At 38.1% G+C, this 17,044-nt stretch overlaps 1 protein-coding gene across 5 annotated transcripts in view; it reads left to right on the top strand.

The window, feature by feature from the left end:
- The window catches only part of gabra6b (gamma-aminobutyric acid type A receptor subunit alpha6b), a 70,274-nt gene that overhangs the window by 13,385 nt on the left and 39,845 nt on the right, over positions 1–17,044 (top strand). For 4 of the 5 annotated variants that reach the window (XM_039775631.1, XM_039775633.1, XM_039775629.1 and 1 more), the window contains 2 exons: positions 4,970–5,217; positions 16,258–16,544. In XM_039775631.1, coding sequence (XP_039631565.1) covers positions 4,970–5,217; positions 16,258–16,542 — 533 coding nt within the window. In that variant the 3' untranslated portion in view covers positions 16,543–16,544. Of the gene's footprint in view, positions 1–3,786; positions 3,940–4,969; positions 5,218–16,257; positions 16,545–17,044 lie in introns of all 5 variants that reach the window. The other variant, XM_039775632.1, reaches the window with a different exon arrangement.

Genomic DNA, 17,044 nt, shown 5'->3' with positions numbered 1-17,044 from the left:
TCATTCAGCTGAACCTGACAGGTTGTTGGGCAGCAAGACACTGAAAATCAATGTTCAACCAATTAGTAGTAGTCCAGCATTATGTCAAATACTGAGAACCGAAATAAATAACTGTTTTGAAGATTTCTCTAATGCTATTTACTTAAATCAGGTAAGCAAGACAGGAGTGGGCTAAACTTTCTCCTCAGTGATGTGTGAGACTGATTAAAAATAATTACAATAATCCCTTGGTGGCAGTCATTGCAGCTTAAAGCGATGTAACCCATTTCTAAATCTAAGCAGATGATTTCTTTGTCACAAAGGGCCACTGTTTTTAAACAGTCAAGTTTCCTTTGTTTATTAGAATTTGGTAGTTAAGAAAATGTGAAACGGTGAACACCTTCTTAATGTCCTTTAACTCATATTAGAAGTTTTAAATATGTGGTTCCTAGCATTTAGACATATGCACTTTACCTTATTACATGAATTTAAATCCACAATCTAAATGCCAGAGTGAAATGTAACAAAGAATAAAGATGATGGACTCTATAAAAATGCTGATTTGCTGAACTGTAGAAACGAGCTAGACTGGTCCCTGCCTTGCATTCAGTGCTGCCAGGAGAAGCTTCAGTCCTCTGTGATTAAATGGGCTCAATAATGGATGATTTACTAAAATGAACATCATGTCTGCAGCACATTCTCCTGTATATTTTTATTTTTCTTTAGCAAAATAACTGGACATAATCATCTCATTTACATAGATTTTTGGTACCATATTGTGCCAGCTTCTCATTACCATCTACAGTATATATGCACAGGCAGTAATAATGTTTAGCTTTTAGACTGTGTTCAAAGAAAACAGGGCTCATTAAATTTGATCTCATCAAGCAAAGGCTCATTTTTTTGCTAACAATTTTAATTATTGCTACCAAGAAGAATAAGCAGCCAGAGAAAAGTAGGAGCTCTTCAGCTTCAAAAACACAGATATACAACTTGGGGAAATAAAAACAGCCATGATAGGAGCATGTAAAAAAATAATACAATGTGCTAGAACTGCTGAAAGATATGCATGAGTATAAATAATATCTGGAAAGTGTCTGGTCTCCTCCTTCAAGTACATTTTTGGTGGGGTAGTACAGTGCCTGCATCACCAGGTTCTAATTTTACATTAATCATTGCCTGTATCGTGTTTTTGTGTTCTCATTGTGTTTGTTTTGGTCTTCTCCTGGAACTCTGGCTGTCGTCCACATCCCAGAGATGTACAGGTTAGGTTAAATGGCAGCTCCAGTTTTTTGAGGATATGAATGAAAGTGTATATGGGTGTTTTTGGCAGATTTGACATCCCATACAGTGTTGAATGCTGTGGTCAATGCTGCTGAGATAAACTCCAGGACCCCTTGACCATGTTAAATTATTATTTAAAAACGGGTGAAAACAGTGGATGTTGATTTTTAGGAAAATGTTAGTAAAGGCGGAAAAAAGAAACAAAACAAGCTGCTTCTTGCCTTTCTGATGTTTTATGTAGATGCATTAGTGTTTATCAGCTTGATTCTGAATTATTATTAATATAACTTACAATCATTATCATTCTGCTCAGGAGACATCATAAAGGAAATTTAGAAGGAATATCTCAGCATGGTGCATTCTTTAGGGAAAAAGAGAGCTGATATGTTTCCAGTAGGAATTCTCTGATTAATAAAATGTTGTAATTTAGCCTATACTCATAGACGGCTTTTTACTTTTAATCAAAAGCTTTCCACAAATAACTGAAGTTGGATATTAATTCAGGAATGCTATGTTTTGTCTTTCTCAAAAGTGTTATTATGATGTATATTAAAATTTATAAATATAAAAAGGGCAGAACTCAGTGTTCCCAGTTTGAAATCCATGCCTGCTCAGTTTGCATGAACTTCCTTTGACCAAGACAGAAGAATTTTCCTCCCATTACTCCAAGAATGTGAGGGTTGGGTTATTTATCACTTAGCATTGAGTGTGGTTGGGGTGTCTGGAATATTTTGTGATTCGTGCCACAGTAAAGCTCAAATGTGGTGCAGGCAACACTATTTAAGACTAACAAAGACCAGACCACCACCAACAGGCCCCACCCGTGGCAGCTTATCCCCATATTCAAAAGGCAGGCTTCTGTGCTGCACAGAGTTAAAAAGATGGCTAAAGATTTTTAAACGTAAAATTCCCTAAAATGCCCAAAGGGGAAGAAAGTGAACGATTAAAGTTTCTAGTTCAAAAATAATCCTACCTATGTTCTTCTAACATTGAAAACTGTGAATTTTTATCACAAAGAAATTTAAGATAATTCTCAGAAATGATGTGCCTAAAAAGACAATCCAGAGCAAACAAAACCTGTTCATATTACTATAATCAAAAATCTGAAAGATAAGCAAATAAATCAAAAAAGCAGAAAATCTAAAATGTTCATAATGTTCACAATACAAGATCCCATTCTATATATTTCAGTCAGAGAAGTCAGTGTAAACAAAGGGTGGTCCTCCAGTGGATATGTCACAGTGGCCCACCCCCAAGACCTTTAAAGCCCCTGTCTAAGAACAAAACAGTGTTTCTAAATAATGAAAGATTTTACTGACAAAAAAGTAATAAAAACAAGAAAAAAAAAGCAGAATCAATTAAAGCAACCAATAGCAAAGTCCAAGATCCAAGTACACACAAGTAAGAAAAGCGTTACCAAAAACAAAATCCACCACTGATATTGAAAAATCCAACAGAAGCCTAGCACGTCAGGGTCTGAACAGCCATCTTGCCGTCTGCTGCCTCTAAAAGAGAGCTGAGAGGTTGTTCCCCAGCTATGTGAGGTGGCCCTGCCTCCCTAGGCTCAACATACATAGCACAAAAACATACTATATAGACCTGACATACAGTGTACAGTATATTCTACAATAAAATAACATGAAGCTCAAAACATATTATAAAATAACAAGAAAAATATTACTATTGCAAAGAAACCCAAAAACAATCAACAAAGAATGACAAAACACAAACTTTATAATATAAACAGGGACCTGGAGTAGTGCCCTAGTAAAATATAAAAATACACACATACTAAATAATTAAAAAATATTTAAAACATAAAATACAAGGGGTCTGAGAACATAATAATATAATATACAGAACACTATTTTTTTTTAAATAATAACAAAAAGATCCCAAAAAAAGAAACTCCACCATGGTTAAAACATGACAGGAATAGACTGGCACCCGATCCAAGGATGGTTCCTGCCTTGCAGCTTCTGCAGCAGGTGTAGACTCTAGCTTCCAACCACCATGAATTGTATTAAGCAGGTTTGAAAAGTTATAAAATGTTATGTCATACAAAGATAAAATGAGCCCTGCAGTGGCGCCCTGCCCGGGGTTTGTTTCCTGCCTTGCACCCTGTGTTAGCTGGGATTGGCTCCAGCAAAGCCTGTGACCCTGTAGTTAGGATATAGTGGGTTGGATAATGGATGGATGGATGGATGGAAGATAAAATGAAAAAGCATTGGTCAGGTCTGAACTGATTTTAAGTTTAAAATAAAATTAAATTGGGTTTTCAGTAAAACCTGTACAATAACACTGCATCTTATGATACACCATATATTAATTTGTTACCCTTTAGCCTTTAGTATTTTTTGTTTTCTCTACTCAGACTATACTGGTAAGAAATGTACTTTATATAATAGATTTTTTGGTAGCGTGATAAATCTTTTAGATCTGGTCCTCATTATAAAAACTGCTACATGTAAGCATACGTATTTTCAAGTGTGTTCACCATTCTCCATCATGTGTTCATTTCAGGTGAATATGCACTACAAGTAGTCTATTTCCATCTTGAAAGAAAACTAGGGTATTATCTCATTCAAACATACATTCCATGCTTCATGACCGTAGTTCTGTCCCAGGTTGTGTTCTGGATCAACAAAGAGTCTGTTCCTGCACGAACTGTAGCTGGTATGGAAACTTTTCATATATGTGGCCTTTGTTATTTGTAGTATTTGTTAGCCTTAGTTGTGGCTATGATTTCTGTCTGCATGTGTGTACCTGCGTATGATTGTACATCAAAGAACAAACACATTTAATGTGTTTATGTGTTAGAGTTATGAGAATGCCACAGATAAAGACTGATTTTTGGAACAACATAGCAGTCAAACAAAAAAACATGATAATACTTTTTAATGACTTAAAAGCATTAACTCCATTAAGAAGAACTGCAAATATCTCACAAAACTTTTATGAAAGTAACAGATAACCAGTCCTGGTGTAAAAGATGAGATACCGTACAGATCACTCTTGCCTCCAGTTATCTTTAGAGAAGAAAGCTAAAGATAGAAAAGGAAATGCCATTCAAGCCTTTTTTAAACAGCGCTTTTCAGAAAATGCAGCATCACAGACATTTCCAAGCTGTTATCCTTCAGTGCTGCTTCCGAATCACCTGCACTCTCAGTTTGAAAGCAGCATTTTACCTCCAAGAGTATAATTCGATCACAAAGGCAAGAAGATGCATTTCTAAATGATATACAGTAGAAAAGCTAGCTAGTCTCGACCAAACAATAAACAACTGCAAATGTAGCATTTCAAAAAAGCAATACAAATCAAAGAGAAATCTTTCACATTCTGCTTGTCCTGATCAGGCTTGCAATGATGATGACTGGTTAGGCTCAATTTCCTGCAATCCTGAACTGAATTAAGCAAATTTGGTAGTTGAAGGATAGGTTGATATTTGATGTGATATGAAAAAAAAAAATTTAAAGAAATCAATTCAATATGTTTCACATATATAAAATCACCCAAAATAGCATTCTGATGTAGCAGTTCATAAGGAAAATATCACAAGTAAAGCTTTTCAATGGACATTTTTGTATGATTATGACAACAATCTCAATGCCAAAAATCAGTCTTCATGTGGTTATTATTAAAAGAAGGGACAGCATAGGGGTTATGGTGGAGTGGTTGTGGTTTGACATCTCTTTCTTGTTTGAAGGCATTACTACTGTTCTGACTATGACCACCCTGAGCATCAGCGCCCGGCACTCTTTGCCAAAAGTATCCTACGCCACTGCCATGGACTGGTTTATAGCAGTCTGCTTTGCCTTCGTCTTCTCGGCACTTATTGAGTTTGCAGCAGTTAACTACTTTACCAATCTTCAGGCACAGAAGGCGGCGAGAAAAGCAGCCCGGGCAGCAGAGTTGGAGGCAGCAGCTGCAGCATCTGAGGAGGAGACTGTCTCGGTAATTTGCCTTTTTCTTTTATAATGGTATGTAAGTAGAAAACAGATTACCGAAAATGGTTTTTGTCTAGTAGCGATATCTCTGATGTGCCTGGAGTAGCGCACTAGATTGCATAATCAGATTACAGGCATTCACAGGCGTGAAGTGCTTTCACTACACCTTCTCATGTTCAGCTATTTCCAGAATGGTCACTTGGTGGCCTCATTTGAAGTGAGGGAATATTCTGGGGAAACAAATGTGTGTATATATATATATAGTATATATATAAAGATAAATATACTGTATATCTTTTTTTGTCTCTCACATTTGATTTCAGGATGTCTACAATGGATTGGAGATTAAAAAAAAACATGAGAGAGGCTTTGTTTGTATTTGGGCGAACAGTCAAAACGACTAACAGTGTTAGTAAAGAAAAGAACCCGTTTAAAACATAAAAGGTGTATGATTTTAGTGCATTTTTACTGCATGTCTTCATTTGGAATATTTATTAAGTAAATGATTATTTCAAACATAGGACACTACAGAACTAAAGTAAAAGAACAGGGGTTTCATGTGCAAGCGGCTGATTTTCCATCATGTTTTCTTGTAGTTTTTCTCATTTCAGCATGGAAATTCACCATTCTAAATTGTTACAAACTCTGTCTTTCGGAAGTAAAAGTTTCTTTCTTAACCTGTTTTATCTAAGTTGCTTGTAAATCAGGAACAAATAATTACCAGAAAAATAATTCTAATGCTGTAGTTTTTTGACTTAACATTATCAGTATTGCATTGGCGGGTTGACCACAATCTGTAAGTGTGCCTGGAATTAATAACAAATATGATGAGTGCATGATGATATGATGAGTGTAAAAAAAAATCTCAGCTTGCACAATTTCAAGCTTAAAGCAATTTGTCAATTCATTTTCATCGTTTCTTTATCTACTTAGGGTTTAGGAGAAAGTGTGTGATGAAATCTTAGAAGAAAATATACATTTTTGTCCTGTGATCAATTTCCTTTCAATGTTAAAATTTGAATTAAAAGGTATGCTTTTGTAGATAGGTATTTATTTTAGCTGAACACAGTACTTGAGAGGACTGTGGCCATTTCATTCTCTTGGTTTATTAGATAAAAAATATTTATACGACAAGGCGTGCTCAGTGCTCCCCTATGGTTAATTAGGAGTAAGTATGAGCTTTATAGAAGAACATTGCAAACCTGTTCGTTTAAGGCCCTGTCACATTAAACGATTTTCCCGGTGATTTTCGGTCACACACCTTATTTACGTGCGCTTATCACGCCATAAGATTTGACATCCCCCATGACTCAGATAGACTAGATGGCGACTCATCCTAAGAAAACTAAACAGATTTGCATATAATGCAGCTAAGAGGAAAGGCTATGCAGGTGTTTTGGACCTTGCAAACAGAAGAGAGACGTCTTACTCTTTACTCATCACTACAGATTGGAAAAATAAAAATAAAAAGGGCCAAGGTTACAGCTTGACTTGGTGTATCTGGACAGCGTTTGTGCAGCACTAGCTTTGTCATGCAGCATGGTGTTGGCTGTCAGAATTAGGAGTGTGCCTGTAAAAATGTGGGACTGCTGGAAAGTGGTCACAAGATTGTGTACTTTGTCATCCCCTGTGATTCCCGGTCATTTAATTTGGCATTCTTCGGTGATAAAATCAGCAACTTGAGTTTGACATCCCGCTTGAAGTCATGTAATGTGACGCTGGCTTTCTTCTGTCTTTAATTTCATGTTAGTTATATCTTGGTTTCACTTCTGTTCCCTGCATGTAATATATGGTCTCAGTTAATTTAATATATGTAAACAAGTAGCAGCAGTTGTCTGACTATAAACCAGTTCATAAGTTATGTTAAATTAAATAAGCTTTGTTTTTACTGCCTTATTTTTAAATTAGCAAAAAAAAAAACAAGAGCTGGAAATTACATATTGCAAACAAATGAAAACATTTCAGATGCCTCCATCCATTTTGATCTAATATTTCATTATTAATCACAAAAGTTGTTTAAACGGTTCTTCGATTTCACAGCAATAGAGTTCTTTTATTTTTTTTTTGACTGTAATGGCACAATACAACCATAATTGCCCTTTCAAATAGTTCAGGTATCACTGTGTTTGAGTGGTCAGTGTAGTACTTCACATTTCCAAGAGACCATGTTGAGTTTTCATGCTGATCACATGTGTTTTGCTCAGGTTAGTTTGATTAGCTGCTTTGATTTGGACTAATAAAGGTGACTATTAGTCAATGAACTGGTGTTCTCTCCCAGGAGCTGTGCACCCATTGCTGCTGAAATGGACAATGAGTCTGACCCCAGATTTGTGAGTGAATTCCTAAAAAGATTACATTTTTATTTTCACAATAATTAAGAAGGTATAAACTTCCCAGGAGCTTCTCATGAAAGAGATGTATATAAAATAAAATGTTATATAGCACAAAAAAGGCAACATAATTTGTGTATTTAGTGTATATACTTAGGAATGGGTTTCTCACAGATGTACTTGTTAGAATATTGTGAAGTTGCTTGCTGCCCTTTGGGTACTGTCCTATATAGATGAGTAATCTTAGCCTATTATAATCTCCCAGAAATAGCACTAAACTGCACTGAAGCCTGGGAAGGGAGGATACTTTACAGTTCATACAGTGAAAAATTTGTAATAATGGCTTGTCTCAGGGAGTAGGTGGCGCTCTGCTTTTGGACATTTAGATGACTTCAATTAAATGAGAAAAGTTTTTAGAATCCAGATTTTCATTTCTAAACAATAGACAGACTGCTGTTTGAAGATGTTTTCTGAAAGTGTGTTGCTATATTAATATTAGGCCATGGTGTCTGTTCAGTCTTTATCCACAACTTTCTTATTTTCTCTATTTATTATTCTACTTGATCAAACAGGACAAAGATCCACATCCTATTCATGTGCTTCCCAACTACCATATCCCTACAGGTTCTATTAAAGGAGTGGGTTCAGCTGCATGTCAGTAATGAGAGCCATAGAGACAGGCAGTTTCTTTCATTTGGCAGTCTGCTGCTAAATCAAATATGTTTAAATGACCATAATTAGCCTGTAAATTTCCACATGTTAATGGCATGTTGGCAGTCACGCTTAATTAGGAGTAAGTGATCTAAAATGGCAGAACTGCCCAAAACCATATTGAACAGTAAAACGGATTGCTGGAGACAGAAGAAACTTGTAAAAACGTAAGAAAGTGATGGTCGGTAGCAATCTGACTACCAATAATTATCAAAGACCTAATGAGACAGATCAAGGTGTCATCCAGAAATGAAATGTGTATTACAGGGCCAAGTAAATAACTCCAGAGAGGCCATGGACACTCTGTTGTGTTGTTTTAAATTGCATTTGTGCTATTTATGCTGTCATGAGCAGGGCACCCAGTTACACTCAAACTTAAAATTCTTATACACAACAGGTCATTCTCAAACACACTCAGTTCAGTTTAGGGTCACAACGTGCCAGAGCAGCATCAGGTAAAAAGCAGAAACCAAGCCTAACTAGCATACCAGACTAGTGCAGAGCCCACTCATGCAGAGATACCCACACTCACACCAATACAAGGCCAATATAACCTAACATACTCTCCTTTAAAGATGAGGGCCTGACTCTGACTACCTGGAGAGAAAATTACAAAGAATACCTTCACCTGATGTGGAATTCATATTAAGGATGCTAACAACTGTGCCACATTCATGTAAGTATCTGAAAATGTTTGTACTTTGTGATGAATGAGCATCTCCAGATTTCAAGAAAACCATTTGGACTTAATCTGGGTGGTACACTATTTCTACTTTAGTGCCAACAGATTTAAGCGCATACTCCTTAGTCAGAAGTAAAAGGAAAGAGAAAGAGAGGAAGAAAACTTCAAGAAGACAGTGTATTTCTTCTTAAAGCAAAACAATAAATAAAAAGGAAACAAATTTTGTTAATTGTACAATGTTGTGCTAGCTGCTCTACTCACTCTGTGATGGGTTCTTAGAATGAACATCCACTTCTGTTGGCAGTCCTCTTTATATTTGTTGATCCTGGAAGACACTGGACCAGAAGTGATTTCAGTCCTCTTCTTCTGTTTTCTCCTCCACTCTAGTGATTTAATTGTAAGGAGACTGTCCAATCCTCTCCTCAAGCCCTGCAAAGCACTCACCAAGCCCCCATGTCTGACATGGATTACCACCACAAAGCCTGAGTCTCAAGTGCATAAATATGCCTGTTTACAAGGTTGTGCATCTGGGAGAAGGCATTGACATTTGAATCCTGTGTGGTAGATTATCTTGAACTAGTTATAGTTTGAGAAACCAACATATAACCAAGGGTTAGTATCCTTGTGGGCTGTCTTCCATTTTAGGAGGGCATGAGTCATTACCAATGTAAATTCCAATCCTAATAGATAAAATATAAACTATATATACACTGTGATCAGCAGAGGATGCCACAGAATGCCAGAGACAAATGCACCAGCACAGTCCCGTCTTTAAAACACAGAATACCTCAGCATAAAACAATTCTCTCTCTCTCGTCTTTCTCTCCCCTACTACTCCTCCCAGACTAGTGTTTCCTGTCTCCCCTCTTGGCTCCAATTCGCCTGTTTAAGGCAGTATGGTTCCTTTTATTGAAGACCTGGGTGTACTTCTTGTACCAGCGCATTGCCAGTCGGAAGTACTTTCAGGTCATAAGGAAGTCCCATAAATTAGGGAGTGCAACTCCCTGCAGCACCCCTGTCAGCACCCATTGACTCCAACTGGGTACCCCATTGTACTACAGTTCTCAGCATTCCCTGTGGGCGTTCAAATGGGTACTAAACGTCAGGGATGCTTCCATCTAGCGGGTTGGGGGAGCATACAGCCTTGATATGGAGACTCCCCTGATCTGTTTGTATTGGTCTTCCAAACTTTTAAGGGAATGGGGCCATTCACAGCAGGGATGCAAGCTCATGCATGCTGTCTATAACAACACACATGTATATATATATATATATATATATATATATATATATATATATATATATATAGTGGTGTGAAAAACTATTTGCCCCTACATGATTTCTTATTCTTTTGCATGTTTGTCACACAAAATGTTTCTGATCATCAAACACATTTAACCATTAGTCAAATATAACACAAGTAAACACAAAATGCAGTTTTTAAATGATGGTTTTATTATTTAGGGAGAAAAAATCCAAACCTATATGGCCCTGTGTGAAAAAGTAATTGCCCCCTTGTTAAAAAATAACCTAACTGTGGTGTATCACACCTGAGTTCAATTTTCTTAGCCACCCCAGGCCTGATTACTGCCACACCTGTTTCAATCAAGAAATCACTTAAATAGGAGCTGCCTGACACAGAGAAGTAGACCAAAAGCACCTCAAAAGCTAGACATCATGCCAAGATCCAAAGAAATTCAGGAACAAATGAGAACAGAAGTAATTGAGATCTATCAGTCTGGTAAAGGTTATAAAGCCATTTCTAAAGCTTTGGGACTCCAGCGAACCACAGTGAGAGCCATTATCCACAAATGGCAAAAACATGGAACAGTGGTGAACCTTCCCAGGAGTGGCCGGCCGACCAAAATTACCCCAAGAGCGCAGAGACGACTCATCCGAGAGGTCACAAAAGACCCCAGGACAACGTCTAAAGAACTGCAGGCCTCACTTGCCTCAATTAAGGTCAGTGTTCACGACTCCACCATAAGAAAGAGACTGGGCAAAAACGGCCTGCATGGCAGATTTCCAAGACGCAAACCACTGTTAAGCAAAAAGAACATTAGGGCTCGTCTCAATTTTGCTAAGAAACATCTCAATGATTGCCAAGACTTTTGGGAAAATACCTTGTGGACTGATGAGACAAAAGTTGAACTTTTTGGAAGGCAAATGTCCCATTACATCTGGCATAAAAGGAACACAGCATTTCAGAAAAAGAACATCATACCAACAGTAAAATATGGTGGTGGTAGTGTGATGGTCTGGGGTTGTTTTGCTGCTTCAGGACCTGGAAGGCTTGCTGTGATAGATGGAACCATGAATTCTACTGTCTACCAAAAATCCTGAAGGAGAATGTCCAGCCATCTGTTCGTCAACTCAAGCTGAAGCGATCTTGGGTGCTGCAACAGGACAATGACCCAAAACACACCAGCAAATCCACCTCTGAATGGCTGAAGAAAAACAAAATGAAGACTTTGGAGTGGCCTAGTCAAAGTCCTGACCTGAATCCAATTGAGATGCTATGGCATGACCTTAAAAAGGCGGTTCATGCTAGGAAACCCTCAAATTAAGCTGAATTACTACAATTCTGCAAAGATGAGTGGGCCAAAATTCCTCCAGAGCGCTGTAAAAGACTCATTGCAAGTTATCGCAAAATGCTTGATTGCAGTTATTGCTGCTAAGGGTGGCCCAACCAGTTATTAGGTTCAGGGGTCAATTACTTTTTCACACAGGGCCATGTAGGTTTGGATTTTTTTTTCTCCCTAAATAATAAAACCATCATTTAAAAACTGCATTTTGTGTTTACTTGTGTTATATTTGACTAATGGTTAAATGTGTTTGATGATCAGAAACATTTTGTGTGACAAACATGCAAAAGAATAAGAAATCAGGAAGGGGCAAATAGTTTTTCACACCACTGTATATATATATATATATATATATATACTGTATATACATACACTGTATGTGTACAAAAAAGGACCCAGAAACTTCTGGGAATTAGTCAATAGCACTAGATATCTTATCTTATGCCTACAGTGGTTAATCAGTCTTCCAAGTGGCATCATGCTGAATTGATCGGTTGTGTGTTTCTGCCATTTATTCTACAATCGTGCAGCTGAGTTGGGCTATATTCTTCTCCAAGCCACCACAGCTGATTTTAAAAACAGGCAATGATGATCATGTTTTTCAACACAGACAGACTTATTCATAAAGAATTTGTGCCCTGTGGACAGACTGTTAATCAGTGACATTTATATCGAACTGCTGATGTGTCTATAGGAAAGCATCAGGAAAAATGTCCAGAGAAGTGGAGCATCCAAAAGTACATTTTGCAACATGACAATGTATCTTCAACACCATGTAGTTAGTCAAAGGGTGTTGGACCAAAATAATTGCAGGTGTTGCTTCACACCTATCATATTCTTCCAGTATCACTCCCTGTGACTTTTTTTGTTCCCCAAATTAATTCAGAGATTGAAAGGAAGAATATTGGCTACCGTGGAAGAAATCCAGGAAAAAACACTTTAGACAAGTTAACAAGTAGATGAGTACAGGAAATATTAACAGGAATGAGAGAAGTGCTGGGACATGAGTACTGCATCTCATGGAGAGTATTTTGAAGGGTACTAAAAGGTAATTTTAACAATTTTAGGAATTTATACAGTATATATAAATATAAATACGCATACAAACACACATACAGTATATATATTTACTAGCTGTCCCCCGCAGCTCCGCCCATGTAGTAGTGAAACAGGACAAACTTTAAAATCATTAAAAAAAATGAAATAATTTGTATTGAGAAGAATTTATATTGATAGCTTTTGTATCCGAGGGCCTCTTGATATACAATATTTTTGGTTTTGCTATCAGGGACGAGAATGCAGCTGTGATCTCTTTGCCAAACGTAAAAAGTTGGCAAGGTTTCTCTGGCCAAGCAGAAGGTAGGTATGCTCCAATGTCAAACGTTGCCACTGTATGTGATCGTATTCAGCTCCGATGGCAGAGCATCCCTAGTGTAGGGAGAAGAGAACATGGCTGTGATATCTCTGGCAGTGATCAGGTACCATCTAAAACACACATAGCTGTGATCGATTTCTTGAAAACAATCTCTAGATGATAATGTCTACTGAACAAACAGGTAATGCTAGCTAAGTGGAGGCAAGGTACACTCCAACAAGTGGGAAGAGGTAAAGCGACTCAAACAGAGGCTAGTGTGTGAGTGAGGATGGCCCCGCCAGGCTCCCTACTTATGAGGTCCTGTCTCTCCCTCCCCTCAGCCCACAGCCCACAGCCTCGGATTCGTGTGAATGAATCAGTACAGCAATCGAACTTAGAGCAATGAGAGTAGTCGCAAAATCAACCGGAATGTTCAAGCAAATTATAGAAAAAAACCCAATCAAAATCATTAAGTAGTTCTCTCGTGTAAAGCGGACAGACATACAGTGGATTTTATATATATAGATATATAAATATGTATGTATACATACAGTACAGTGCATCCGGAAAGTATTCACAGTGCATCACTTTTTCCAAATCTTGTTATGTTACAGCCTTATTCCAAAATGGATTAAATTCATTTTGTTCCTCAGAATTCTATACATAACACCCCATAATGACAACGTGAAAAAAGTTTACTTGAGATTTTTGCAAATTTATTAAAAATAAAAAAACTGAGAACTCACCTGTACATAAGTATTCACAGCCTTTGCTCAATACTTTGTCGATGCACCTTTGGCAGCAATTACAGCCTCAAGACTTTTTGAATATGATGCCACAAGCTTGGCACAACTATCCTTGGCCAGTTTCGTCCATTCCTCTTTGCAGCACCTCTCAAGGTCCATCAGGTTGGATGGGAAGTGTTGCTGCACAGACATTTTAAGATCTCTCCAGAGATGTTCAATCGGATTCAAGTCTGGGCTCTGGCTGGGCCACTCAAGGATATTCACAGAGTTGTCCTGAAGCCACTCCTTTGATATCTTGGCTGTGTGCTTAGGATTGTTGTCCTGCTGAAAGATGAACCGTCGCCCCAGTCTGTGGTCAAGAGCACTCTGGAGCAGGTTTTCATCTAGGATGTCTCTGTACATTGCTGCAGTCATCTTTCCCTTTATCCTGAGTAGTCTCCCAGTTCCTGCTGCTGAAAAACATCCCCACAGCATGATTCTGCCACCACCATGCTTCACTGTAGGGATGGTATTGACCTGGTGATGAGCGGTGCCTGGTTTCCTCCAAACGTGACGCCTGGCATTTACACCAAAGAGTTCAATCTTTGTCTCATCAGACCAGAGAATTTTGTTTCTCATGGTCTGAGAGTCCTTCAGGTGCCTTTTGGCAAACTCCAGGCGGGCTGCCACGTGCCTTTTACTAAGGAGTGGCTTCCGTCCTGGCCACTCTACCATACAGGCCTGATTGGTGGATTGCTGCAGAGATGGTTGTCCTTCTGGAAGGTTCTCCTCTCTCCACAGAGGACCTCAAGAGCTCTGACAGAGTGACCATCGGTTTCTTGGTCACCTCCCTGACTAAGACCTTTCTCCCCCGATCGCTCAGTTTAGATGGCTGGCCAGCTCTAGGAAGAATCTTGGTGGTTTCGAACTTCTTCCACTTACGGATGATGGAGGCCACTGTGCTCATTGGAAACTTCAAAGCAACAGGAATTTTTCTGTAACCTTCCCCAGATTTGTGCCTCGAGACGATACTGTCTCGGAGGTCTACAGACAATTCCTTTGACTTCATGCTTGGTTTGTGTTCTGACATGAACTGTCAACTGTGGGACCTTATATAGACAGGTGTGTGCCTTTCCAAATCATGTCCAATCAACTGAATTTACCACAGGTGGACTCCAATTAAGCTGCAGAAACATCTCAAGGATGATCAGGGGAAACAGGATGCACCTGAGCTCAATTTTGAGCTTCTTGGCAAAGGCTGTGAATACTTATGTACATGTGCTTTCTCAATTTTTTATTTTTAATAAATTTGCAAAAACCTCAAGTAAACTTTTTTCACATTGTCATTATGGGGTGTTGTGTGTAGAATTCTGAGGAAAAAAGTAAATTTAATCCATTTTGCAATAAGTCTGTAACATATCAAAATGTGGAAAAAGTGATGCGCTGTGAATACTTTCCGGATGCACTGTATATACAGTATGTAGCATATATACATATATTAAAAAATAGGTGGTGCTATTGGTAACAAAAATCCTGAAAGGACACCAAGAAGGTTTCGGTACAAAATAATGGTAATGGAGGGGTACAGGTATTGGAAAAGAAACTACTAATAAACAGAACAACAGAAAGCTCTACCACCACTCTGGGCTTTAAAGACTGGTTCTCTTTGTGTCAGGCAGGGTAGCTTCTCTCCGTAACCTACCGAAGTGTGCCTTATGTCTTCCTGTACATTCCACCTATTTCCTCTGGTATCTGTTGTTCTCACCAGTCAAGTTTTTCCATTTTACAGTCTTTGGAATAAACAGATAAGACCTTTATGCTTCTGTCCCCTGGATAACTTTGGAGGTCAGAGCTAGTGGAAACCCTAGAACCATAGCTCCAAATAGTGGCTAAAGGTATTTATGGAGTCCTGAAATAATATCAGGCCTTATTTCTCATTTAAAAGTTATCAGGCCCTATGGATGCTGACCGATAGGGCACATAACACACAGAGAAGGAAACATTTCTTTCATTGTTATTTCTACAGTTCATTAGCTAGCAGTTACTACAAAAAGAGAAAATAATTAAAATGTAATTCTAAGCAACTCTGCTTGATTATTGGTACAGTGTTGCATTTTGTAACAAAGCCTGCTCTCTTGGCTCTGACCAGACTTTATGATGGGAGTTAGTTTGATTAATCCTGTTTGCAGGTCAACATATTTTTTTTAAGCTTAAAATGTATTTTATTGAAGAAATTCAAATTTGAAAAATAAGGTAGATGTTTCTATTGCATTAGTCTGGGCTTGAAAAGACCTACTGACTGGCACAGTGTCCTTCCCATTTGGCAACTCCTGTGCAGCTGGTTATTTCTGGGTCAGAAAATTGCATATGAAAGTAATAACTTAAGGCATAAATATCTTTTAGCTATACAGGTCACATCTTTGGGTTTGTCAGCTACTGCTAAGCAAAACTAATTTCATTGACATGTGAGTTTCTTTTATAAAATGGCTTACACAATTATGTTTGTGAAAATAGAATGCTGAGACTTCAGGCGGTAAATTGGTATGCAATTGGAATATAATGAATGAATGTCCGACTGAGCAGCTTTATCTCACCTTAGGGTTCCCCCATTATGTAAGATGTCAGATGTTTCACATGATGTTCTTCTTTCCACTTTTTAGCAGCAATCTGATTCCAACTGCAACCTGAAGAAGAGGGGAAACTCCATTGTTTCTCGTGGTGATGTATCCCTGGCAGAAAGTATTCAAACCATTTCACCTCCAATACCGCAGTTCCTCCAGCAGGGCTCTGCAATTCCTTCAAACCCCAATGCACTTCTCACCGGGACCAGCACAATAGACAAATATGCCAGAATTCTGTTCCCATTGTCATTTGGAGCATTCAACCTGGTTTACTGGATAGTTTATCTGTCAAAAGATACCATGGAGGCATCCGGAAAAGCTTGAAGGTAAATTCCTTTTTGAATCCTTGCTATTTTGTACATACCATAAAAATGTAATACATCATTTTCTCAAACTAGGTTCATCCAAGTTAATGGCCCTGTGTAGCTGAAGTCTATTCTAGCAGTACTGAATGCAAGGTGGAATGTCACACCCAAATGTATGCTCACTTGCGGCCAATTTAGCATCACAAATTGACATAACATGTATATCTTTGGATGTGGGTGGTAAAATACAATTACTGGATGAAAAGCCACAAAGTCACAAGGAGATTGTGCAGAATTTAGAAGGGCACAGACTGGATGCAGGATTTCAGTCAGGATACTGGACTGGATGAATTAATGCTAACCAATGCACTACTGTGTGCCCCACTAAAACTACATGAATAAATAAATAAACATAATATATACACCTACTAAACAAATTCTTAGGAACCATTGTACACCTGCTTGTCTATGCAATTATCTAATCAGCCAATCACGTGGCAGCAGTGAAATGCATAAAATCG

The sequence above is a fragment of the Polypterus senegalus genome, chromosome 13 (genome assembly GCF_016835505.1).
Source record: "Polypterus senegalus isolate Bchr_013 chromosome 13, ASM1683550v1, whole genome shotgun sequence".
NCBI classification, from domain to species: domain Eukaryota; kingdom Metazoa; phylum Chordata; class Cladistia; order Polypteriformes; family Polypteridae; genus Polypterus; species Polypterus senegalus.
Note: the sequence above shows the minus strand (reverse complement) of the source record. Positions and strands in the feature narration are given on the sequence as shown.